The sequence below is a fragment of the Loxodonta africana genome, chromosome 16, assembly GCF_030014295.1.
Source record: "Loxodonta africana isolate mLoxAfr1 chromosome 16, mLoxAfr1.hap2, whole genome shotgun sequence".
Classification (NCBI taxonomy): domain Eukaryota; kingdom Metazoa; phylum Chordata; class Mammalia; order Proboscidea; family Elephantidae; genus Loxodonta; species Loxodonta africana.
Window position 1 is genome coordinate 29,955,310 of NC_087357.1, and position 25,990 is coordinate 29,981,299.

Here is a 25,990-nt window from a genome sequence, read left to right on the forward strand (position 1 = left end):
AAGTGGAGGTACCCAAACAGGAAAGGGAAAGCCCGGGGAAGGGCTGGTCGGGAGAGAGGATGGTTCATTGCACGTTGAGCCTGCATTTGCTTCCTAGGGCTGCTGTAACAAAGTGCTACAAACTGGGTGGCTTAAAACCACAGAAATGTATTCTCTCCTGTTTCTGGAGGCCAGAAGCCACACTTCCTCTGAAGGCTCTAGGGGAAAATCTGCCCTTGCCTCTTTCAGCTCCTGCTGGCTCTAGGCAGTCCTTGGCTTATGGCTGCATCACTCCAATGAATGCCTTCTTCTTCACATGGCCTTTCTCCTCTGCACCTTCTCTTCTGTTTCTTATAGACACTGGTTGTTGGATTTAGGGCCCACTGGAGTAAGCCAGGCTGGTCTCTTCCAGAGATCTCTAATTTAAATGCATCTGTAAAGACTCTTTTTCCAAATAAGGTCACATTCACAGGATCTGGGTATTAGGGTGTGGACATATCTTTTTGAGGGCTGCCGTTTAACCCACTACAAGGATGACTGGATTTTTTTTTTTACAATTTTTATTGTGCTTTAAGTGAAAGTTTACAAATCAAGTCAGTCTCTCACACATAAACCCATATACACCTTGCTACACCCTCCCAATTACTCTCCCCCTAATGAGACAGCCCGCTCTCTCCCTCCACTCTCTCTTTTCGTGTCCATTTTGCCAGCTTCTAACCCCCTCCACCCTCTCATCTCCCCTCCAGGCAGGAGATGCCAACATAGTCTCAAGTGTCCACCTGATCCAAGAAGCTCACTCCTCACCAGCATCTCTCTCCAACCCATTGTCCAGTCCAATCCATGTCTGAAGAGTTGGCTTCGGGAATGGTTCCTGTCCTGGGCCAACAGAAGGTCTGGGGGCCATGACCACCGGGGTCCTTCTAGTCTCAGTCAGACCATTATGTCTGGTCTTATGAGAATTTGGGGTCTGCATCCCACTGCTCTCCTGCTCCCTCAGGGGTTCTCTGTTGTGTTCCCTGTCAGGGCAGTGGATGACTGGATTTGAGGTGCCTGGTGACAATAGATGAGAGTAAATGGGGATGTGGGCCAGGACTAGGACATGTCCCAGGAGCCCATTCCTTGTCGTTGTGACACCGTCGTGCTGTGGCAGGACCTGAAGGCCTCCTTGGTGTCCCTTCACCTGTCCCCACCCCACATCCCAGCCATAGACACTGGGCCTGTGTCACAAGCCACTGTGATTTTCAGTGATGTCCCATGAGTCAGGGCTCTGCTACTGGGGAATCAGGCTAGACGGAAGGACACCATGTGCCTGGGAGATTGATGGTTTCCCTGCTTCTCCACCTCACTATCCAAGGGACATACATTTGCTGCTGGTGAGGGAATGGGAACAGGAAGGACATGGGCTGTCCCGCAAGGACTCGGTGGGTCTCCAGGCTGCTGTCCTTCCTAAGCTTCAGCTGGCTGGCCACATGACCCCAGTCCAGGTTGGCATCCTGATGACTTTTTTGGCAACCGCTCCCTTATTCATGTGTGGGCCTTCAGGCAACTTGGTGCTTTTGGCAGGTGTCTCCGGGTACCTCCTGCGAGCCCGTGCCAGCGTTCCCCAATGTGGTGACCACAGTGGTTCACATTGTAAGAAGGCAGATAATGAAAGGCTGCTTCCTTCCCAGTTTTACACTCTTCCCATTGGCTCATTGGTAGGTCCTCTTGGACTGGGCATCTGGAGTGCTCTCTCTTATTCTGTCCTGCTTCCCCTCTCTGGGTCACCAGGTTCCAGTCTTGACCCCTGGGCCCTCCCCAACCCAGGGTCCCTGCTTTCAGTGCAGGGTCCCCCTGGAGGAAGGAGACACCTACTCCCAGAAGGGGAAGGGAGGGTTCCGCCTCTCTAAGTCCTTTGGAGCATGGACCACAGACCTTACTCTAATACTGAGGGTTCTTTAGCACATGACCATAAGGCTACATGTCTCTTTCCCTTTTCCTGATCTCTGGAGAAGCCATGGGGAAGGGAGGAAACCCATACTGGCATTTATGTAAAGCCCCTAGCACAGACCTGGCACATAGTAGTAAGCCCTCAGTAAATGCTGGTTATGATTTTTCTTCTGAATGTGGCTGCAATGGCTGACTGGGAGGCACTGGAATAGAATCAGGACTGGGTTTGGAGAGAATGGTCAAGCCAGGGCGGGGGTATTTCAAGGGAGTCCTGGTTGCAGAGGAAACGGTAGGCAATGATATTGCTGAGGGGGAAGAGTGAGGAGAGGCCAGGGGTGCAAGGTTAGCCTTGAGGAATGCTTCATAGAGGGGAGAGGGCTGCAGACCAGGGCCCACAAGCTCCAGGTGGCCCACAGATATATTTTGTTTGCTTCACATGGCTTTTAAAAAACTTTTGAATTAGCAGTTAGTGTTTTACAAATTAGGGGATTTCAATACAATCCAAATTTCTGGCTTCTCTTGAAAAACACGAAATGGCTCTGGGCAGCAGTCAAGCATGGAGCTGTGTGTGGCTATGTCCTGTACACAGAGCTTGTGCCATCCAATGGACTACCGTCCCACCATTCAGCTGTCTAACACCTGCAGCCTTGCTCATTTACCATGGGAACTGGACCCTGGAGACATTGGGTTTTATAATCCCTGTCCTCAGAAAGGGGGGTGAAGGGAAGGAGCCCAGTGGCCAGGCAGGGTGGCAAGTCCAAGGAAGGTGAGCCTGGCTGGAGGTCAAGAGGAATGTCCTGCCCAGAGGGAGAGATGGAAGGTGACTCTGGAGTGGTGGTGGGTAGCCGCTAAGACGCTGAAAAGAGAAAGTGCTAGAGCCTAGAACCACACCCTTTCTACTTTCTCAATTATGTTCTGTTGGTCCTCTTCCTTCCTCTTTCCTCACTTACTTTCTTTGCCTGCCCTCCTGCCAGGGCCCAGCCCCCGCCTCCAGTGTGGCTCCCTTTGGGGTGCAGGTAAAGAGGGACCTCAGCCAGAAATGCCCTATGGCAGCCTAGGGCCTCTGCCAGGACTTTCTCCTTCCCGCACATGGGCACCGTCCAAGGAGGGTGGGAGCCAACCATGGTGAGTAGTGATGTAAGGACAGCTGCCCTTATCGAGCCATCTGTGCCAGGTCTGTCTGGCCTCCGGCCCTGAGCTACACAAAGAGGAAGGAATTTAAGAAGGTATGTCACTCCCACAGCTGTATCTGTCCTTGCCCTCCCCTCACAAATTTTGATAAGTCAGCTCCCACAGGTATATTGGGAGCCACAGTGTGCCCATCCTGGTGCCTGGGGGGAGGTAGCTGGTGGAGGTACAGCTTCTGGACCTTGCTGGAACTGAGCATCAGGTAGGAAGGGGAGGAAAGTGTAGTGAGGTGGGCTGGCCTATAGCGGCAGGAGCTTTGAGAAGGGCGAAGTAGGCCTGTACCAAAGGAGTAGGCTCACCAGAGCAGGGGCCCTGAGCCAGCCACAAAGGATGGATGGCATTGGACTTGGCCAGGAAGCTGGTCTGACTCCAGTGTGGGGTGTGGACTCTGCTAGGGGAGAAGCGTGGAACCAGGGATGAGATGGGCATGCCAGGCTGTAGAGGGAGAGCCTCACTTGGGCTTTGAACAGACTGTCCACGGGATCTGTCTTAGCTATCTAGTTATGCTATAACAGAAATATCACAAGTGGATGGCTTTAACAAACAGAAACTTATTCTCTCACAGGCCAGTAGTCTAGAAGTCTGAATTCAAGGCACCGGCTCCAGGGGAAGGCTTTTTCTCTGACAGCTTTGGAGGAAGGTCTTTGTCATTAGTCTTCCCCTGGTCTAGGAGCTTCTCAGCGCAGGAACACCTGGTCCAAAAGACACAGTCTCCTCCTGGCACTACTTTCTTGGTGGTTTGAGATCCCCCTGTCTCTCTACTAACTACTCTCTTTTATATCTTGAAAGAGATCGAAGACACAACCTAATCTTATAGATTGAGTCCTGCCTCATTAACATAACTGCCTCTAGTCCTGCCTCATTAACATCATAGAACTAGGATTTAGAACAGATAGGAAAATCACATCAGATGACAAAACAATGGACAGTCATACAATACATGGCCTAGCCAAGCTGACACATATTTTGGGGGAACACAATTCAATCCATAACAGCATCCAAGCTCCAAATCCAGGACCAGGTCAAACTCGTGTTCTTCATTAAGCCTATCCTTCTTCACAGTCCTATTTACCCAAGGCCTGGAAGGCTTGGGAGGCAGCCATCTGGCTGATTTTGGTGGTCATCATTGGCAGTGGTGCCAGGGAGGGGCTGCCCGGACAGGGGGCGGTGGCAGGGCTCACTCATTCTCTCATCAGCCTCCTGCGGGTCTGTAGGGAGAGCAGAGGGAGGGGACAGATGCGGCTGAGGTACTATTTACATACACACACAGTCATACGCTGCAGACCAGGGAGCCTTAGAACTGACAATGACCTTAGCTTCGAGGCCCCCCAGTGAACCTGCGTGACCATCAGTCTCATCATCTGTAAGATGGGGGCAGCAAAGTGAGTACCTCCTTAAGTGATGTTCTGAAAGTTAAAACATGCAGAGACTTAGCATCATGCCTGGCTTGGGGTAACTGCTTCATGAATGTTGGCTGTTCATGAAAACATCAGCACCTTTCATCACACCTCTCCTGTTCTGGGGAGGAGTTCCTACCAGACCCTCCCTGTGAGCATCCACAGGGTACTATCCAGGTCTATCTCCAACTAATTCCAGCCCACCCTCCCAGTCAAACATGCCACCTCTTAAGGCTACATTTTCCTCATCTGTAAAATGGGGCTTACATTAGTATAACTCTAAATTCTGACTTTCTTCAATTTGTGACTCTGTTTCCCCCAAATGTCTGTGTATCTCATTCGCTGGGACCATGACTCTCCAGGCACACAGTAGGGGTCTCCTTGGCCTCTTTCTTGGAGGGCCCAGAGGCTAGGCAGTGAGGAGGGGGCCCAAATAGCCCCAAGAAACCTGGATAAAATGCCTTCTCTGCCTTCAGCCCACCTTCTCTGTTCAACTTGGTAAACATATCAGCTGGTCCTTTTGGCTCTGAAGATGACGCTGAGGCTGGACTGCTTTTGCCGCTGTAATTAGCAGAGCTAATTACATCTGACTGGCTGAGTGTGGGGCAAGCTGTGGGCTGGGTGACACTTCAGAAGTCCCACCCTGCTCCCACCCTTCTCTTACTGGAGCTCAGCTTAGCTTGGGAAGTGGTGGTTTTCAAACTTGAGCAGGCATTAGAACCTGGAGGACTTGTTAAAACACTGATTCTGGGCCCCACCCCTGGAATTTCTGATCAGTAGCCTTGCCCCTAAGGAGCCCTGGTGGCACAGTGGTTAAGGGGTTGGCTGAAAGGTCAGTGGTTCGAACCCACCAGCCACTTTGCAGGAGAAAGATGTGGTAGTCTGGCTTCCATAGAGATTTACAGCCTTGGAAACCGTATGGGGCAGTTCTACTCTGTCCTGTAGGGTCATTATGAGGCAGAATGGACTTGACAGCAGTGGGTGGTTGTAGGATTATGCCCAAGCATTTGCATCTCGAAGAAGTTTCTGGTGATGCTGATGCTGCAGATCTAGGGACCACACTGAGAACCACTGTCCCAGGGGTAATACTGGTCCAGAGTCAGCTCACCCTGGGCCGGGGTGAAGGGGAGGTGATGGGGCAGAAGGGGTGTTGATGAACAGGTTGTGGGGCTGGATACAGGCTCTGTTTGTTCCCAGTTTATTGTAGGAATTCTGTCTGGAAATGGGGGGGTGGGCAGGTGGACATGGGGCTAAGAGTTTGCACACTGACTGACATCTCCCAACAGGTAGGGGCAGAGGGAAGGTATAAAGACAAGGAGAGGCCCCCAAAGGACATAAAAAAATCTCTCCCTCCTCTGTGCTTTTGTAGCCAGTTGTTTATAAGCTTTTTATGCCTTACACCTCATTCTGCATGTGATGATACTTAATGGTTGTCTGACTCACATAGAGTTTCACTGCTGAGGGTCATGTTGTACTCATCGTTGTGGGTCCTATAGCATCCAGCATGTGCCTTGTGCATAGTAGGTGCTTTGTAAACATAGCACAACGGAAAGAACTTTGGCTTTGCTGGCGGAGGCAGATGGAACGGGCTGGAATCTCAGCCCAGCTACTGTCTTTGAGCTGTGTGGCTAGAAAATGACTTTGTCTCTTTGGGTTTTGATTAGCCCCTCTGCGAGATATGGGTAACATCTACCTCTTAGGAGGGTACAGTGAATCACTGCGTACGGCGTCCACCATGTCCTGGTGAGAGCTTGATGAATGGAAGCTTATCATCATTAGATATCTCTCAGTGGTGTTCACTGGATTAATCTGCAGTGGGTGGGGAGGGGGGTGTGCTGCAGAGCTCTGGGGAGGCAGGAGTGAGGGGACGCACTGACAGAGCCATCTTGGGTCAGCCCCAGGGTCTTGGGATTCTAGCCAGTCTGAGAATAAGGGTCTGAGAAAACAGCTGGCCCTGCCCCAGCACACAGAGACCTCTGACTTCCCCCAGCCCTTGCCACCCCGTGACCCTGGTCCTTGGCCAGGCTAAGTTTAGCCGTGAACTGCGTGGGCCGCCACCTTTCTGTGGGCAAGGCTGGGGGTGGAGAGGAACTCAGCAGATTTCCTGCTGGCTTCCTGGCAAGCAGACAGACAAAACTGGTCACCATGAGGTGACCCAGGCTTATTTTTAAGCTGAGCCCACCAGCTCATAAAGATGAGAGCTTTGGGCCAAGGCACAGGGAACATGCTTGGTATTGGGAGAAAGGGATCATTTGGGAAGAAGTTTATGCATGTGTGTTTGCGTGCATGTAGCTCATAGTTTTACGAGACACTCCCAGCTGCCTGTGGTCTCTCAAGGTCCACACACCCTGATTCCCTCCCCTCATTCTTCTGACCCTTATGGCCCCCACAGTTGCAGCATTCCTTCCCTCTGTCTTGCCTTGGGGAGGGGAAGTAGCAGAGGCTTTGAACTTGACCCTGTCTAGTGGGCGCCGAGAGCCATAGCCCCAGTCCCCATCCTGGCCTGCCTCCCTGCCCCATCCCTTCAGGTGCTGCAGACAGAACCACCCAGCTCCGGGTTTAACAAGGACCAAAGAGACAGCTGGGGCCTGGCCCCTGGCAGGGAGGGAGAAGATGGTTTAAACAAGGAGGTGAGTCAGGGAACCTCGTGCTCCGACTCCTGCTGGGAACTCCTGACCTGAGGAGGAGCCAAGCTCTGCCGGTGTCTCCCTCTTTGCTGGGGGGCAGGGTGGGTGGGGTGACGTGCCAAGGAGCAGCAATCAGCGTGGTTCATGTACAGGGCCATTTTGTGCTTTCAAAGCACTTTTGAGCGTGCATTCCTCCACGCCCCTGGGAGTTGGGCAGGGCTGGTATGTTTGGCAGGTGAGAAAACAGGCCTGTGGAGACTGAGGGGAAAGGAGCTGATATTTGTGGGGAATCTACGCTATGCCCAGCACTATGCTAAGCACCCAAGGTGTACTATCTCACTTAAGCCTCACTACCTCCCTATGAAGGAGGGGCTGTCATTAGCCCCATTCCACAGGTGAAGGAGTGGAATCCTAGAGAAGCCGAGAGACTCACCCAGGATAACTCAGCAAGGGGCAGAGTCAGGATCCAAACCCAGGTCTGTCTGGTTCAACAGCCCGGGCTTCTGGTGTGCTGTTTCCCTGTGCACCTCTCATGTCTTGTTTGTAGCCCTGCTGTCATTGACACTGTGGGCTGCTTGCATCCTGCCAGAGTTCCTTGTAGATATGTGTGGCCCTCTCCATCGCCAGCTCCTATAAGTTGGTTCATCTGCATAGTTCCAGCTCATTGCCACTTCCCTTTTATAAGAAAACTTGCTCAGGGGGGCAAACATTTTGCTACTTTTATGCATTATCTCATCCAAGCCTTACAACAACAGGTATTATTATTTCCATTTTACACATGAAGAAACTGAGGTTCTGAGAAGTTAAGTGATTTGTCCCAGGGCACAGATTTAGTAGGTATAGGTGCTGGGGTTCTAACCCTGTCTGCCTCCTCCAGAATCTGACCTCTTAACTTCTTGCCAAGGTCCCAGATGGAGGTGGTATCTCTACTTGGTTTGGATTCTGAACCTTAGCAGCCTGGTACAAGGAAGCTGTTACAACCCTTCGTCCTCTGGCAGGCATGAGCTATTGGGTAGAGGGGAGGAGGACTTCCCAGTCGTAGGGCTGGGCGATGGCACCACTCCTCAGTTGGTGGCATCTTATCCTGAGTTGACATGGAAACAGAAGTTTCCAAGAGTTAGGAGTTGCCAGAGGCTATTACTATGATTGGTCAGGGCCTGCTATGCTCGAAGGTGGTACAGGGGCCCTGAAGGCACTCAAAACCTCCAAATTATCTCCTAATTGGCTGTTCCCTATGAGCACTCCATGGCTTTATCTCGAAACTGCGCTATTCAGCCAGCCTTGCAGTTTGGCCATGGATTTTCTAACTCTTCCTATTGATGTTTCTCTAATGTAGAAACCAGGGCTGGCCTGTTTCTGCAATTACCTAGCAAGCCGCTCCTTGGCTTGGAGAAGAACGGCTACTAGCTGCCCCTGAAATTTTTTCTCACCCCACCCTCCTTCCAGTCTACTTCTTCCGCTTTCACTGTCTCCCATATTTCCTTCTCAGGTGGAGCCATCTCTGAGGAATAAACTTGTCCGTGGGCTGACTTCTACAGAAGCCAGACGGCCCTCCCCCCAACTCCTTTTTGGTTCTTGCTCACACGTCCAGCTGTGAACAGGGTGGAGCTGTCTGAGTCACATCTGAGCAGCTGGCTTTGCCTAAGTGTGGTTGGCAGCCAGCTGATGTCACCTGTGTCTTTCCTCTAGCCCGGGACAACCTGCAGAGGTATCCTCACCTGGTGACAAATGCCTGCCATTTGGGCAAGAATCTAGCACTGAGATTGCCCTGGGGAAAGACGAGAGGCCAGGAGATCTGTGTCTGAATTTGGAGTGGGGAGAGGTTTACAATGGTGGAGGCAAGAGCTCAAACCTGCCTCAGAAACAGTCGGTGTTCAGTGTGAATATGTGCTGTGTTCCCACTGGGTTTTTTTTTTATTCACTGTGCTGTGCACTTAGCGTGGATTATCACATCCATCAATACCATGAACCTATTGCTATCCTCTTTTACAGTAAGGCAACTGGAGCTCAGAGAGGTGAATCACTGTGCCCAAGGTCACACAGTGACAGGGATGGCTTTGGGGCCCAGCTCTTTATTCTTACCCACTAGGTTTTACTGCACTGAAAGAAGAGGACATTCACTAGACGGCATTCTCTAGAGGAAGGGAGGAGTGTATTATTCAGGACTATTTTGGTTTTAGGTGCTAGAAGAACAACTCAAATTGACTTAAACAAAAAAGGGGGATATGTATCGGCTTCTAGTATTTAAAGGTCCAAAGGACATGGCTTCGCGAGTAGCTGGGTCCAGGGTCAGGCAGTGTCCTCAGGACAGGGCACAGTGTCCTAAGTCCTTGTCTTTGCTTTCCTGTGTTGGCGTCTTTCTCAGGGGGTTCCCCTTCATGGTAACTTGAGAGCCACCAGCCCTGCAGGTGTAATCCTGCTCTCTTGGCAACCTAGGCAACAGGGTGAGTCCTTCTCCCCATTGGTCCCAGCAAGTCCTAGGTCTGTCTCTATTGGCCTGAATGGGTCATATGCTCATGCCTGAACCAATCACTGTGGCCAGGAGGGTAGAATAGGCTGATGGTCTTGGGCCTGGGTTATATGCTTATCCTTGGAGCTGGGAGATGGGTTCATTCCCCACCCAAACCATAAGGACTGGGAGTGGAAAAGGAATAGTTCCCGAGGCAAAATGGGGTGCTGCTACCAGGAAGAGGGATGGCTAGACAGACAGAAACAGATGCCCATCACAGTGGGTTGTTGAGCCAAGATCGCCAGTGTAGTTGGGGTTCCTTCTCCCAAGGATAGACTGAGGCACCAGAAGAGGTTGCAGGGAGGGAGTAGCAAGTTGGGTGGGAGAACTGTAGGACACCCCCAGCTCTGTGGGCCAGAGGTTGGTACAAGGGTCCCAGGAAGTAGTGTCAAAGGATACTTGGTGTGACTATCGGTCTCTCTTTGTTCCCAGGGAAGCTCTGGCCATGGCGCTGGGGCTCTTCCGGGTATGCCTGGTGGTGGTGACGGCCATCATCAACCACCCGCTGCTGTTCTCACGGGAGAATGCCACGGTCCCCGAGAACGAGGAGGAGATCATCCGCAAGATGCAGGCGCACCAGGAGAAGCTGCAGCTGGAACAGCTGCGCCTGGAGGAGGAGCTGGCGCAGCTGGCGGCCGAAAAGGAGGCCCTGGAGCAGACAGCCGTGGAGGGCCAGCAGCAGAACGAGACCCGCGTGGCCTGGGACCTCTGGAGCACCCTCTGCATGATCCTCTTCCTGATGATCGAGGTATGGCGGCAGGACCACCAGGACGGGCCCTCACCCGAGTGCCTAGGTGGTGACGAGGACGAGCTGCCTGGCCTGGGGGGTACCCCCCTCCGTGGCCTCACCCTGCCTGACAAGGCCACACTCAACCACTTCTATGAGCGCTGCATCCGGGGAACCACGGCTGATGCCGCCCGTACCCGGGAGTTCGTGGAAGGCTTTGTGGATGACTTGCTGGAATCCCTGAGGAGTCTCTGCAACCGGGACACAGACATGGAGGTGGAGGACTTCATTGGTGTGGAGAGCATGTATGAGAACTGGCAGGTCGACAGGCCACTGGTATGCGACCTCTTTGTGCCCTTCACACCCCCTGAGCCTTACCGCTTCCACCCAGAGCTGTGGTGTTCTGGCCGCTCGGTGCCCCTGGATCGCCAGGGCTATGGCCAGATCAAGGTGGTCCGGGCCGATGACACGCTGGGCTGTATCTGCGACAAGACCAAGCTTGGGGAAGACATGCTGTGTCTCCTCCATGGCAAGAGCCACATGGTGCAGCCTGGCAGCGAGATGGAGGACTTGCTGTGTGCCAAAGAGTCCCCGTACCTGGACACCATGCAAGTCATGAAGTGGTTCCAGACAGCCCTCACCCGAGCCTGGCACCGCATTGCCCACAAGTATGAGTTTGACCTGGCCTTTGGCCAGCTGGACACACCAGGGTCCCTGAAGATCAAGTTCCGCTCGGGGAAGTTCATGCCCTTCAACCTGATTCCTGTGATCCAGTGTGAAGACTCGGACCTGTACTTTGTCTCCCACCTTCCCAGGGGGCCCTCTCGGTGGGCTTCAGCATCCAGCACTGACTGGCTCCTGTCCTTTGCTGTCTACGAGCGACACTTCCTCAGAGTGACATCCAAGGCACTACCCGAGGGTGCCTGCCACCTCAGCTGCTTGCAGATTGCCTCCTTCCTGCTGTCCAAGCAGAGCCGCCTGACCGGCCCCAACGGGCTCAACAACTACCACCTGAAGACAGCCCTGCTGCACCTCCTGCTTGCACGCCGGACTACCGACTGGAAGGCCGGCCAGCTTGACGCTCGTCTGCAGGAGTTGCTTCGCTTCCTCGAGAAGAGCCTGCTAGAGAAGAAGCTCTATCACTTCTTCATTGGCAACCGCAAGGTGCCTGAGGCCACGGGACTCCCTGAGGCCATCCGCAGGGCCGAGCCTCTCAACCTCTTCCGGCCCTTCGTCTTGCAGCGAAGTCTGTACCGTAAGACAGTGGACTCCTTCTATGAGATGCTCAGGAACGCCCCAGCACTCATTAGCGAGTATTCCCTACATATCCCTTCAGACCATGCCAGCCTGGCCCAAAAAGCTGTGGTCTTATAGAGCTTCCAGGACCTAAAGGGCCAGGCTGGAGGGCGTCCCACCACGTCTGTGCCCCTGTGAGCATGTGCAAGCCTGTCCTGGAAAAATGGCAGGCATTGTTGGGAGCCATGGGTCATCCTGCCAGGAAAGCCAGGTCCGATAGAGCAGAGGAAACAATTCCAAGCTGGAAGTTGGTGGTGAAGCTGTTGTTTGGGTCTGTTTAGGAACTGAGCCTTTGCTGCTTAACTTTTAGATCACCATGAATGACCGAGATGGTATTAAAACCGTCTATGGACACCGAGTTAGAGACAATTCAAACGTTGACTTGAGTGTAATGTTTTTACATCACATGTCCAGTCTTTACTTGAATGTCAACAGAGAATCTGTAAGAATGATGAGAGGGACTGGTATTAAGAGGGGCCCGGCACCCCTATAACCAGTAAGCCTTGGCCCCAGCCACCTGTAGCCAGAGCACCAATAGAGACAGAATTTACAGCCCTTGATTCACAGCCTGCACAACAATAGGGATCCTGTGGTGGCTGCCACTTTCTTACACTGTTTGGAGAAAAGACCTGGTAGAGATTCAAGGTCCCAAATGGTTAATATCTCTGTTATACAGAAATGGGTACTTGGTGGCAGAGACTTTTAAAGTTGGCCGCTTTTTCAGCTACACTTCTCACTCAGGGTCACTTCCTCTTCCTCGTCCCGTCCCCAGTGTGCTGGATCCCAAGCACCATGGGTGCCATAGATGATGCTGTACAAGCTCAGAGGCCCTCGCCCCTCTTTATTCCCTCTACAGAGGATGCCCTGACTGTCAGCGTGGTCGGGGGAGGGCAAATGCTGAATGGTGAGAGCTGATCTAGAGCAAGAGAGACATTGGTACCTGGGACGGGCTGGACTCTGGGTGCTGGCATCTGGCGTGCAGTCTGGCCTCTGGAGCCCCTATTCAGAGCAATCTGCAGAGCTGAGAGGCGAGGGATGCTATAGCCTCGTGTTTTCCTTGGGGTCCCAGTCCTAGGGTATGCTTGGAAGCAAGAGTTGCTGGGGAAAGCCAGCTCTGGTCGACAGTCTCCAGGCCCTTCAGCTCTTCACTCCAATGGGGCTTCTTCACTGCACAGAACCCAGCCTTTCTGCCTGTGCCTTGCTGGCTGAACAGATGACCCAGGTCTGAAGAGCCTGGCAGAGGCTCAGCGGACTAGGACCACACAGGGACAGCACTGCGGGCATACCCCCAGGCAACTGGGGGGTGGGGGCTGCCGTCACGGGGTGGGTGCCAGAACCTGTGGCCTGTGCTGGGCTCCATCCCCAGGCCTGGTTCAGGAAGTTGGGGGGCCTCTTGGCTTCACCGACCCTTTGAGGTTCCCTCCCGTGGCATCACCTTGACCCTTGCAGAAGCAAGAGGAGAGAGGTTGTACCTTCACCTTCCCTGCAGAGTTGAAGCTGGCCATGCCCCCCCAGATGATACCCAACTCAACAGGGGTGTCCAGGGCTCCTCAAGAACTGAAGAAAGGAGTTTTTTGCTGTCCCACTCCCCACCCCCCAGAGTACCCTCACCTAGGCTCAGGAAGCTGGAGAAGACGAACAGTTTGTGAGGCAGGGTTAATTCATGGTGGGGAGATTCAGCAGGGAGCAGGGCACTGAAGCCTGTGGGAGGCCTTCCTCCTGAGTGGGCTGGAGTTAGAAGGGGCAGGCGTGCGTCTGCCTTCCCCAGCCTGCAGCTGCCAGCCACGCACCAGGAGATGGGCCTGCAAAGTGTGTCCACAAAAGCCAGAACTGAACCCTCTTTCCATCGGGATTCATTTCCAGAATTGAGGTGAATTTCCTTATTTATTATCACCCATGCCTTTCTTGTGCCCTCTGTCCTTATCCCACTGTGCTTTGAAGAGGCTCCAACAACCAAGAACCAGGCTCCAAAAGCCACAACCAAACCCAAATCTCCCTCAGCTTTCCCCTTCGCTTCCGGGAGAAAGTTCAGTGAAAAACCACCTTCTGATTTCTTGTTTCTACCTAGACAACAGATCCCTGCAAGGAAACGGGATCTTTTATGTACCAAAGCTGCGTCTGAACAGAAAGTGGAGGCCTCTTTGCAGACACTTGGTATTTTATGCTGTCTTATTTATAATAAAGGAAGAATTGAATTCTTGCAAGAAGTAGAAACAGCCATGGTGTTTGTTTATAACTTCAGGAAATCTCCGAGGCTCCCAGGGCAGAGTCGTGGAGGGGGATGAATTTCCTGTTCATGACCGGAAGCATTCACTCCCTTTTTATTCATATACTTTCAGGAAACAAAACAAATAATAGGACATTTCTAGCCCATCTTTGAGGCAGCTTATGCACTGGCTGCAGGGTTCCAGAAGAAGCCTTTGAAAGCCGTCTCGAGGGTGGGCTCCAGCATTTACGACCTCATTTCCCAGAGAGTATGGAAGCTGTCAGTGAGGGGAGAGACTGTCTTTTCAGTGAAAGAGTTTTAGTCCCCCGGGGCACCTTGGCCTTTCCCACTAGGACAGTCCCAGCCCCCTTTCTCCTGAGTCTGTTTTCCTTCCCAAGGGTGCCTGACTTTACGCAGCGTCTGCACACTTACTGTACGTAGCGCCTTGGGGCTGCATTTCCCGCTCCTCTTGACAAGGGAGGCCCTCAAGTGACACAGATGGTTAAGTGCTCAACTGCAGGCCAAAAAGTTGGTGGCTGGAACTCACCAGAGGCTCCTTGAAGGATAGGCCTTTCTGTTTGAAAAAGGTCACAGCCTTGGAGACACTCTGGAGTGCAGTTCTACTCTGCACACGTGAGGTCGCCATGAGTCAGGGTCAACTCTACGGCAGCTAACGACAACTTCACAAGGGTGAAATGAGCAGCTGGACCCGAGATCCAGAGGTTGGCTAGGCTGGGGGAGGGTCCTAGCTCCTCAAAGGCCACCCGTGCCCCCACTTCATGCCTTTCTCAAGTACAGCCTGGATTGAGAAATTGGAACTAGTTCCCAATCAAGCGTGTCATCAGAATCACCTGGAGGGCTTGGTCAGATGCCCAGCCACCACCTCGGACCTACATAGTGCTCGGACCTACCTTTGGGGTGGCCAGGTAAGGCTCCATTTGTAGAGGTTCTGAGGTGATGGATGGCACCCCTAATTGAGGAAGGCTTTTCACTTCCTTTCCAAATAGAAAACCCAAGTGAACTGCTCTCGCTACATAGCTAAGGGAAGATGTACCTTGGAGAAGCCAAGGAGCCTGTGTGAGATCTATGGGCCAAGTGGCATCAGCTACACCACTGTGTCCTCGCCTGTGCCCACTCACACTAGTAATAGGAGAGGGTGGAGGAGGCAAAAGATGGTGAGGGTTTCTTTCTAGCAGGTCACTGATCATATACATTGCCGTCGATTCTGACTTGGAATAGAACTGTCCTATAGTTTCCAAGGAGTGCCTGGTGGATTCAAACTGTTGACCTTTTGGTTAGCAGCCGTAGCTCTTAACCACTGTACCACCAGGGTTTCCGGGTCACGAATAGTCCATGGGAATTTATCAGGAGCCTAACATTCATGAGGTGTTATGGAAGATAGAAAAACGGGAAGAACCGAGCCTGTACCCTGGGAGGAGCAGAGTAAGGTCAGTTCCCAGCTACTTACCTGTAAAAAGCACCACGAGAAAGCAAAACACAGTGCTGGTGGGCTCAAAGAGGAAGCCCAGGTAAGGCCTGTTTCTCCAAGTGTGGCCCTCAGGTCAGTATCACCCGGGTGCAGGTTCCTGGGCCACACCTCTAGGACTTGGGCACAGGGATCTGCATTTTGCCAAGTTACCCAGGTGATTCTGAAAGTCTGAGAACCACTGATATCGGAGGGCAATTAGGGAAGGCCTGATAGTGGGAGTGCTGCCTGATACAGGCTCTGAAAGATGGATAGGCCTTTGACCACAACAAGCATTCCAGCCAGAGCCATGGAATAAGGGTGGGGAAGTAGGAAAACCGAAGTAGGCAGCATTTAAGGAGCACTGCTACATGCCAGGTACCTTTCTACAAACATTCATAAATATCTAATCCCCATGTCAGCCCTACGAAGTGGATGCCCTTACTGTCCTCCCTGTTTTCCAGATGAGGAAATGGAGGCACGGGATGGTTAAGTGGCATGTGCAAGGTCACATTGGTAGGCAGCAAATCCAGGCTTTGAACCCAGGCAGTGCTGGTGTATACTGAGAAATCAGTAAATAAGGTTGGAAGGGTAGAGTGAGGCAGAACCACAGAAAGCCTTGAATGCTAAACTGCAATACATTTGGACTTCATACAGTAAGCAGTGGTGAGCCATTGGCAATTTTTGAGTGAGACAGTAACCTGATTGGCCCCCAAACTACGGAGTCCTTAACTACGTGGTCAGTGCTGTGTTGGGTGCTGCTGGGTATATGGCCGGCCTCCAAAGGGGGCTTGGTGGCAATTGTGGCAGCGGTCAGTGACTGTCCAAGAAGTCCAAACATAAGTCACTCTGAGGGCTATCATTCAGAACATTCTCATGCTCCGTCTAATCTCCACCTCATGGACAGAGCTGGAAGGTCGTTTGGTTTGGCCAGGGGTCAGCGAGGAGAGAGCCAAGAACACATGGTGAAGGGAAATGGATGCCTTCAAGTCACCTCATCCCCGACCCACGGCACCCTCCTCCACCTTGCCTCCTGCCCCCACTCTGGAAGGGGAATTGTTTAGAGTTAACTCTTCCCATTGCAATCCAAAGATAACTTATTTAACTAGGTTTTTTTTTTTTTTAATAAAAATAATACACTCATGTTAAAAAAAAATTAAAGCAGTGACAAAATTTAAGTAAAAGATAAAAACTCCCACTCCTGACTTCTCAGTCCACTCCCCAGAGATAACCAATATTAAATTCGTGATGTATCCTTCCAAAATTATTCCACAGATAGATATATCGTGTGTGCATGTTCACATCCCCCCCCCTTTTTTTTTTTACATAAATAGCATCGCACTATCTTTAACTGGACACCTTTTTTTGGACATTTAGTTCTGCCTTATTCATTAAAATAGTTGCTTAATATCTCATTGTACACATGTACCCTAAATGGTCCAACTTCTCCTCCCCATGGAGCCCTGGTGGCAACTGGTTAAGAGCTCAGGCTGCTAACCAAAAAATCGGCAGTTCGAATCCACCAGCCACTCCTTGGAAACCCTATAGGGCAGTTCTACTCTGTCCTATAGGGTCACTATGAGTCGGAATCAACTCAGAGGCACACAACAACTCCCCATACGTGACCCCTACTCCAAGAATCAAGAACACTTACGTTGTCTCCACTTTTTTGCCATTATGGTCAACACTACAGTGCACATCTCTGTGCACACAACCTGTTTTGAAGTGATCCTTCCTCTCCTGGTAATTGTTATAGTCCCTACTCACCAAGGAGTCCCTGGGTGTTGCAAATGGTTAACATGCTAGGCTGCTAACTGAAAGGTTGGCAATTCCAGCCCACCCAGAGGTACTTCAGAAGAAAAGCTTGGTGATATACTTTCCAAAAATCAGCCATTGAAAACCCTCTGGAGCACAACTGTACTCTGACACACATGGGTCATCATGAGTTGCAATCAACTCGGTGGCAACTGGTACTGGTGTGGTACTCACCAACTTGCTGTCTACAGATTCACCACTGAGCATCTTATCTTAAAAAGAAGTATTGAGTCATCATGACTCAAGATGAGGAAAAGGCATTTTAACCAAGTACCTAGCGAAGCATGTGCTCTGCCCTGAGTCAGGCACTATGTAGTGGACAGAAGTGTAATGAGACAAGGGCTCTGTCCGCCAAGGAACCGAGTCTACTAGGAAGACAAGACTATGGCCACTAAAAAGCCGGAGATCAATGAAAGTAAGTAATTGAAAGTGAAACTGTGTGTATCTGATGCCTTGTGAGGACAGTGTGAGAACAGCCAGATAAGCTTTGAGTTTGAGCTGTACCAGATTTAACTCCCTTACACGGGGGAAAATGTGAAGAGCCTCCCAAAAGAAAGTCAGATCAACACAACTGTCATTCTGTCTCTCAAATGTTTGTGCTCTATTCATCTGAGCCTAGGGCGGGTTTATTTCTTCCTGCACGATGTGGGGCCCCAGCTTTATAGGTGAAAATGGCATTTTCCATCCCTTTGTTGTTCCTCTGCAGCCCCACAAAGAACCCTGAAAACAAAACTGTCAACAACAAATTATCTCCCTCCAAGAGAACCACACAAACCTCAGAGACGTTCGATGACGAGGAAGACATTTCTTGTTTTCTTGATGGGAAAAGGCAGGTCTTCAAAGAGTACGTGAGATTTGTAGGACAGGGGTGAGGTAGGAGATTTGGAAGAATCTGGCCCAATCTGTTTCTTTAAAACCTGCTGAACAGTGATATTTTAGGTTTTTCTTAGGGTAACTCTTGTTTAAAATAGAAAGCACAAGCAAGGACCCAGTTACTCTCACTTCTCACAAGCCTGCGGTCCCAACTGGCCAGAGATGACTCACAGCCCCCACAGCTTCCTTGCTTCCCTATTGCTGGTGAGTGGACTGAGCTATGCTAGCCCGAAGGTCTCCTGGGACAGTGGTTGGACCCCCAAGGCCTGACCGTGGCCTTGAGTCTCTTCCAAAAGGCATAGCTAACGCTGAATCAGCCCCTTCCTAGGGATCTGGAACCCCCAGATCTGCCCCAAGACCACTGAGCCAAGGACAACTAGTCAGCCCATACATGCTCCCTACTCCAGGAATCAGGACCAACCCAGACTGCGGCAGGGGTCTTAAGTAGAGCCAGACTGAGGGCCAGAGGCCCTGGTGATGTTCAGCTCTCTTAATATCCACAGCTTTGCTGTTTTCTAAGAAGCCGTCTCCACACATTTATTTCCTTCTTACCACATTTTATAATCTGACCAGGCAGGGAAGCTACTGAAGCTCCACGCATCCAGAACGAGACAAGACTTCAAGCAGCCAACTTGTTCAGCCTGGATGTTCAATAATCCAGCGAAAAATAAGAGTGGACCCCTTGCCCTATGTCCACCTATGTGACTGCTACATGTGAGGTCCTGCCCACTAGGTACCCAGACTTCTCCCATGACAAAGCAGGTGCAAAGAGACGGCAGGAGAGAGTGTAAAATGAGACACCAGAAATAGTAAAATAGCATAGGGAGGGAGCTTGGGCTCTGTGTTCAACATCAGCTGTGTCGTGTCCTAACTTGACAAGTCTCAATTTCTGTGAGCCTCAGTTTCATCAACTATAAAATGGGAATAATACTGCCCACCTCATAGAGCCATCAAGAAGATTAAATGAAACAGTACATGTGAAGCACTTAGCTTGGGGCCTGACAAATTATAAGCTCATCAACAAAAAATGGCAGTGCTTATTACCCTTGCCCTTAGGAGGGCTCCTTCCAGCCAGATTCCTACTTCCTGGCTTTTCTCTCCAGTGGTGGTGAGGCTTCTCATGAGTACCTCCTTCCACACTTGACCACGTTTGAGTCTGTCTTCCATGGGGGCTTCCTCAACCTTGGCCCTCCAGGAACTGTTTCGTCATTTTGAGGAAATCAGTGGGGTCTCTTGCCTTGACCCTTCTCACCTCTCTGCTCCTCTAGTTTCTTCACAGAAGACAGCCAGAGCTTAGACCAGCAGTTGCCATAGCAACAACAGCTAGAACGAGTATATCCAGGAGGACATTCCCAGCTTTCTGGAGACACAGGCGTCTGTTCTGGGCAGCACAGCGGGGGCAAAAGACTGTGACAGCTATCTTCACGATGGGCTCCCTGGAAAGAGTCAGGCTTCTAAGGTCCACAATCCATTCATTCAGTTCGTTCATTCACCCAATCACATATACATGCATGTGCTCATCCAGAAACACTTCATCATTGCTGTATACCAGGCACTGTTCCAGGTGCAGAGTTAAGTGAGACACTATTCTTGCTATTCTAGAGGGGAAAGCACAAGAGGAAGGCAGGGAAGGGCAGAGGGTGAGGGTAGTGCTGGGCCATAAGGAGGCAGAGGGGTGCTAAGGGCACAGGCTCTGGAGTCAGCATTCACTACTGTAGCCATTACTGGCTATATGACATTTGGGCAAGTTACTTTATCTCCAAACCTCAGTTTACCCATCTGTTAAATGGGAGTTGTTAGGAATTAGCTCATAAAGCTCTGAGGTATAAATAATACATAAAGTTCCTGGGATATAGTAAGTAGAAACACACAGAGACACGTGCACACACACATCCTTTGAGAGATTTTCTAAGCCCCCGAGCATAATTCATGTAGTCTACAGGTTGGGAAGCATAAACTCAGATTTAGCAAAGGCCGAGGTTCCTGCTAACAGACATCCATCTCCCTCATTCCCAGGCCCTGCCTAGTCCTGCTGCTCCTCAGGAGCTGGGACAGAGTCTACTCCTGCTGCTCAGGGTTCCCTTGGTGGCCGGTGCAGGCATGGAGCCTGCCTTGGCCCAGGACAGGCCGGAAATGTCTCTTTCCTCTCTAACCCAGGGAGCTGACTGTTGCCATTCAGCCATGCCCGCTGGAGGGAGGCTATCCGCTAATGACAAAGTGGGCTGAGGACCTTTACTGTCTGTGAGGGCATTCATGCTCATGGTGGATCCTTGGCAGGAAATGACAGAGCAGAGTACCCCACAGTTCTTCTCTGTAGAGCCCCTGTGTAATCAACCTTTCCATGAGCCAGCAGCATCCAAGTCCTGGGGAGTTTTTGTGGTCCATTCAGTACCCCAGCTGCCTCGTGACAGGGTCAGGCCCATGGGCATTTCAGCTGCCTTGCATATTAACCCTCAGAAGGAAATAAACTGCTCCAAAAGAGCAGAGAAGTGAGGTTCTGACGACTCCTCCAGAGTAGGAGAAGGGAATTTATTTTATCACCAGCAATATTGCAAGATTTCATGATTCACAGTATTAAACTAGGCCTTGGGGTGGGTGGAACCGGGAAGGGGGAGTGACAAGAGTTCCAGCTTCCAAGGGCTCCCAGGTCATTTGAGATTAAGTCCGCACACGCAAAACAACCAGAAAACAACTCCAAAATCATGAATCAAGCCACATGTAACATCGGACATCTTTTTCCACAAAGTGACGGGAGAAAGAACACAGTCTGATCATTAGCGAGACCCTCATCATGATAGTATTCACTGGCACAGGGCTAAGGCCTTACCTCATTGTTCTCTAATAACCCTATGAAACAGGTTCTTAGGGATCCCATTTTACAGATAAGAAACTGAGGCTCAAAGAGTTTAAGCAACTTGCCCAAGGAATTTAATTAGAGTGGCAGAGCCAGGACTTGAGCCCAGTGTGTCTAACCACGAAGCCCTAGTCTTACACACTATGTCACACTGCCTCTACTTGCACTAGAAGAGTTATGATCTGAACTTTGTGAGAGAAAAGCCTGTTTGAGAAAAAACAGAAGGGTGCTCTGAGGAAGATTAGAGAGGGGAGGAAACGGCATTTACAAAGATGCAAGGGCTAGAACAACCCAGATGTGAGTGAAATGTTCTGAAAGGACCAAATGGCCACCCTTCCAGGAACTCACAGATGGAGATGAATGGAAATGGGTCTCCTGGGTGGGCACAGTGTTCAGTGCATGTGGGAGTAACAGGGGGCCTGAAGGCTAATCAATGAGAACTCTCCTGGATTGGATACCTGGCTGTTTGTGAAGATTTTAGATAACATGGGAACTAGGCTGACATAAACTACAGGGAGTCAAGCTTTGTTCTCAAAACAGCAGCACAGTCTCTCCTCTATCAATCAAGAAGGCTAATGACTTTGACAAGGAAACATGAACCAGGGGAGATATGAAGGTGAGAAATGAAGGGTGAGATTCCCCCCTTACCACCACTACCACCATCACCACCACCACCACCAAAGCTCCAAGGGGCAATGTGGGGGGCACATGTAGGCAGTCCCTGCAGGGTTGAAAGGAAAGCTCTAGCTTGTACCTTATAATGTAGAGTAAATCCACTTAAACACACACAGCTGATTCTGTTACCTGAGATCAGAGAATCTTAGAGGTAGAAGGAATTTCAAATAGCATTTAGTCACCATCCTCCCCCACTGCTGCCAGCTGTCCCTACTGCTACCACCACCCTGTTAGGATATAACTGGACTCAGTCCAGGCTGGGTTCTATTTCTGAGCCTCCAAGGAAGGAAAATCCACACAGCTTCCATGACGGCCAGTTCTAATGACAACAGCATCTAGTACAATGTGGTTCCTTCGAAGGCTGTGGTTTAAACTAATTTCCTCTTTTTCCAATCTATTTTTTTTTTATAGGAAATAGAGAGCAGCTTTCACCTGAAATCCTTAAGTTTCAAAAGCTTTTGTAAAATAAACACCAGCTGTTAAAAAAAAAAAAAAAGAAGTGGTTATTTCTGGGGCATAATGGAGGACTTCCTTTTTTTTTCTTTTTTGCATTATCGTATTTTTTTAACCTATGTGAATTATTTCTGCCCTCCCCTCAGCCCAGTAAAAGAAGAGGTATTTTACAAGCTCTTCTTGCAGCACTGCTCTCATTGCCTCATTTGTTCTTTTCTCCAGGCTAACTCCTTCTAGTTTCATCCAGAGGTTGAGACTCAGGTCTTTTTGAGGGTCACAGATGACATAAATGAGTGAGAAGGAGGAGATATAAGGCAGTGTAAGTGATGGGGCCCCTGGCAAACTGCAGAGAGCCCACCTGGCTGAAAGGCACTCAAATCCCAAAGTGGGCTGGGGGCCACCAGTCTGTACCCCTTACTTTCCCCACCACTGCTTTTCTCCATCCTTCATTTTCTGGTTCTGCACGCTTTCTAAATTAGTTAAGTATGTGGAGTCCCAAAAAGAGTATCTATGGTTTTGGCCACCCAGAGATACGCCATCATCAGGTGTGTCAACAGCAACTTTGATCCCATGTTAAACACTCTAGCACACAGAATTTATACCTGCAAAGGCTCATCAGAGGCCCCAGAGACACTTCTCTAACAACGATCCTCAAAAAACAATGATTCACATACCTCACTCTGCATTAGCTCAGTGCCATGGCAACAGGGTGCCACATCCTCAGCAGATGGCATAGCACACTACCCCCGGCACGTGGCACCCGTTCTGCCAGACCAGGCCACCTCACTAAGCAAGCTTGCTTCTGTCCAACTGGCAGGGAGTAACACCGGGTAACCATTTATGGGTCAAAACACACCCAGAGCCAGCAGATGGCAGGGCTGGGCTGAGATGCGGGGAGGAAGCGGGCTGGTTTGGGCTGAGTCAGAGGCAGGGGCAGTGAGAACGGACAACTGAAAACATCACTCCTGCCTGATGTCTTGGCATGACTGGCAGGCTGGGAAGAACAGACATACTGAAAAAAAGCTGAAATGATCATGGGCTGATGGTTATCTAGACACTGAGGTTATCTAGACTTGGTCCCGCTCCTATAGGTGATAGAAGCTCCCAGCCTAAAACACGTGCCACCCCACTCTCTACCCTTCTTGGCTTTTGTCCTCAGTGGTGCAGTACTGCCTAGCCCAGCCGGCAGAGGGGCCATTTCTGGATGGAGACTAGATCCCCACCATCAGCAGCCTACCAAATGAATGGGAAATCAGGACTCCTGTGGGCACGGCCAATGCCCTTGTCACCTGTACACTCCCACATGACCCATGGCTAGTATCCAACAGGCAACCAGAGGCATTTGTGGGAACAATTTGAAACACTCAACAGTGTGTGACACAAATCCAACAGAGTGACCTCTGCCCATGACTGGGCTGGGGGCATGTATTTTTTAAAAGCAGGATGTCTGCTATAGAGCATTTTGTGAAACATCCTGAGCCCTGACAGCACCAGTCAAAATTCTGACGTATTCGGTGCAGGGTGATAAACTGGAGTTTCCTTTCCTGCTTTGGAATTCTTTCCAGTCATAAGACCCTTGGTGTCTCCTGGGCCCACTGCCAAAGTTTGAATGAGGATGAGAATCATACACGCCCACGTGGACGGCAGTTTTCATTTGCCAAATGGAGAACATTTGGAATTAGAGGGTTTTCGTCTTCCTTCTCCGTCTTCTACTGCCTTTATTTCACAAGGGAGGTCTTTGTAGGGTGTCAATCTGTATGACAAACATCAGTGAGACGTAGGCCCTGGACCTCAACATCACAACCAGCACCAAAAATCTGGAGGACAAACTGGGATAAAGGGCTCCCAAAACGTGCTCAGATTAGCACTGGGCACTTTCTAAAGAATCTTTAGAAACTACAGGCTAGAGGAGTCAGACAAATGATTATCAGAAAGAATATATTTCCTTTTTTATTGGGAACCTCAAAGAAAATGAACAGAGATTGACTGACCCCCAAGGCAATCCCCAATGCAGAATCACAGCATGCTTGGGAATTTTGGATGGCGAAGGGGTGGACTGTGAGGCTCAACAAGTTAACCCGTAGTCAAAGGCATCAGGGCTGTTCTGAAAATAGAGTTTCAAGAAGCCCAGGAAAGTGCTCTTATCTATGAGAAGAGCACATACTGTGGGGTCCTGCTTCATGGCTGCCATCCAGAGCTTAAGTGTTGGGGTGTGGTCCACACAGCTGCAGGACAGGAAAGAAGCGTTAACAGATCTAGAGTGGAAGGCCTCAGGAGAGATTACAAGTATCACTTTTCTAGATTTACAATATACTAAAAAAGGTCTATTTGGGGAATACAGACTGAGTAAATGATTATGCTCTGTACCGGGTTGAATAGGATCCTTCCAAAATGCATGTCTTCCTGGAACCTTAGAATATGCCTTTTTTTTTTTTTGAAATAGGGTCTTTGCAGATGTACTTAGTTACAATGAGTCATATTAGATTAGAGTAGGTCCTAAATCCACTAACTAGTGTGGGCTGTGTGAGGACCCATAGAGAAGAATGTCGTGTGATGATGCGGGCAGAGACTGGAATGATGCAGCTATAAGCCAAGAACACCAAGGATTGCCGGGAGTCACCAGAAGCTAGAAAAGGCAAGGAAGGGTTCTTTCCTAGAGACTTCAGAGGGAGCAAGGCCCTGTCAACATCTTGATTTCAGATTTCTAACCTCCAGAACTGTGAAAGAATACATTTCTGTTGTTTTAAGCCACCCAGTTTGTGGTATTTTGTTACAGCAGCCCTAAGAAATTAATATATGCTTACTCAGTGATAACTAAATTAACCTAGAGTCAGATTACAGGGAAGAAAACTTGATGGAGCAGTTCTACTCTGTAACACATGGGGCTGGGGGTGGATGTAAGGTGGACTCTACTCAGAGGCAGGGGGTTTGGTTTTGGTTTTATCAAGCAAGCATAATCATTTCCTGGAGGAAACTCTTTCTTTTCTTTTTTTTTTTTTGAATAGCTGTGTGTGTTTTTGAATTGTAGGAGCTGTGGTTATTTTTAACAAAACAGATAAAATGCTTGTGGTCTGGGAAATACGGCATCTGTTCTTCATCGCTTACCAACGAAAAGACAAGCCTCTGAAATACCTATTCTGCCATTCTCAGTTTTTACTTTTGAAATAAAAATAAAGACATTTCCAAAACAGTTTGAAAAAATGAATAAAACAATAATCAATCCTTGAAATAATGGAGCTAGCAGAGCCCTTTCAAAGATGAATGAGGAAATCTAGGTCTAGGGTAGGTAAAGTGACTTGCTCAAGATAATATAGCTGGTTAGTGAGAAACTCAAGGCCAGGGAGGAAGTTCCTAACCTGTGATCCAATACTCTGTCCTTAGAGGCAACAAGTTTTTGTAATGTTTATGTTTGAGTCAGGTTTTAAATTACCAGATACATTATATCTGATCTTCCCTCCAATGTGGCTAAAGTCGGAAGCACACAAGACAACTCTTGGTAGGTTCAAGCCCACGCGTTACGTGGCTCCAGATGCAGCTCTGCCTTGGCAAAACTGGGTTCCCAAACCCCGGAACTGCCCGGCACCCACTATGCGCCGGCTGGGATCAGAGCAGGTGCTGAAACAAATGCAACACAGTCTTCCCAAGTCTACCAGGCTATTTCTCCTAAACAGTTAACGTGTTCAGCTGCTAACCGGAAGGCTGGAGATTCGACCCCACCCACAGGTGCCTGGGAAGAAAGACCTGGCAATCTAGTTCTGAAAAATCAGCCATTGAAAACCCTGTAGGATGCACTTCTATCCTGACCCACACAGGGTTACCATGAGTCAGAACGGACTTGACGACAACTGGTTTAACTGGTAAACATCCTAATGCTTCTGTGGTGCTTGGTAATTTTGTTTTGTTTGTTTTAACATCAGCATATATTATTTTTAAAATCTTTTTTTTAAGGGTGTTTCTATTGGGGGGAAATTCTTTAGGGGAAGGAGATGTGACTAAA

At 50.0% G+C, this 25,990-nt stretch overlaps 2 protein-coding genes across 11 annotated transcripts in view; one reads left to right on the forward strand and one right to left on the reverse strand.

Moving 5' to 3' along the window:
* ITPRIP (inositol 1,4,5-trisphosphate receptor interacting protein) overlaps window positions 1-13,944 on the forward strand; it is a 27,856-nt gene extending 13,912 nt beyond the window's left edge. For 8 of the 10 annotated variants that reach the window (XM_064269344.1, XM_064269346.1, XM_010589004.3 and 5 more), the window contains one exon: window positions 10,062-13,944. In XM_064269344.1, coding sequence (XP_064125414.1) covers window positions 10,062-11,730 — 1,669 coding nt within the window. In that variant the 3' untranslated portion in view covers window positions 11,731-13,944. Of the gene's footprint in view, window positions 1-8,609; window positions 8,829-10,061 lie in introns of all 10 variants that reach the window. The other 2 variants (XM_010589002.3, XM_064269347.1) reach the window with 1 other exon arrangement.
* LOC100659524 (glutathione S-transferase omega-2) overlaps window positions 11,629-25,990 on the reverse strand; it is a 38,198-nt gene continuing 23,836 nt past the window's right edge. The window contains exon 5 of the mRNA XM_023546752.2: window positions 11,629-24,218. Coding sequence (XP_023402520.2) covers window positions 24,059-24,218 — 160 coding nt within the window. The 3' untranslated portion in view covers window positions 11,629-24,058. The remainder of the gene's footprint in view (window positions 24,219-25,990) is intronic.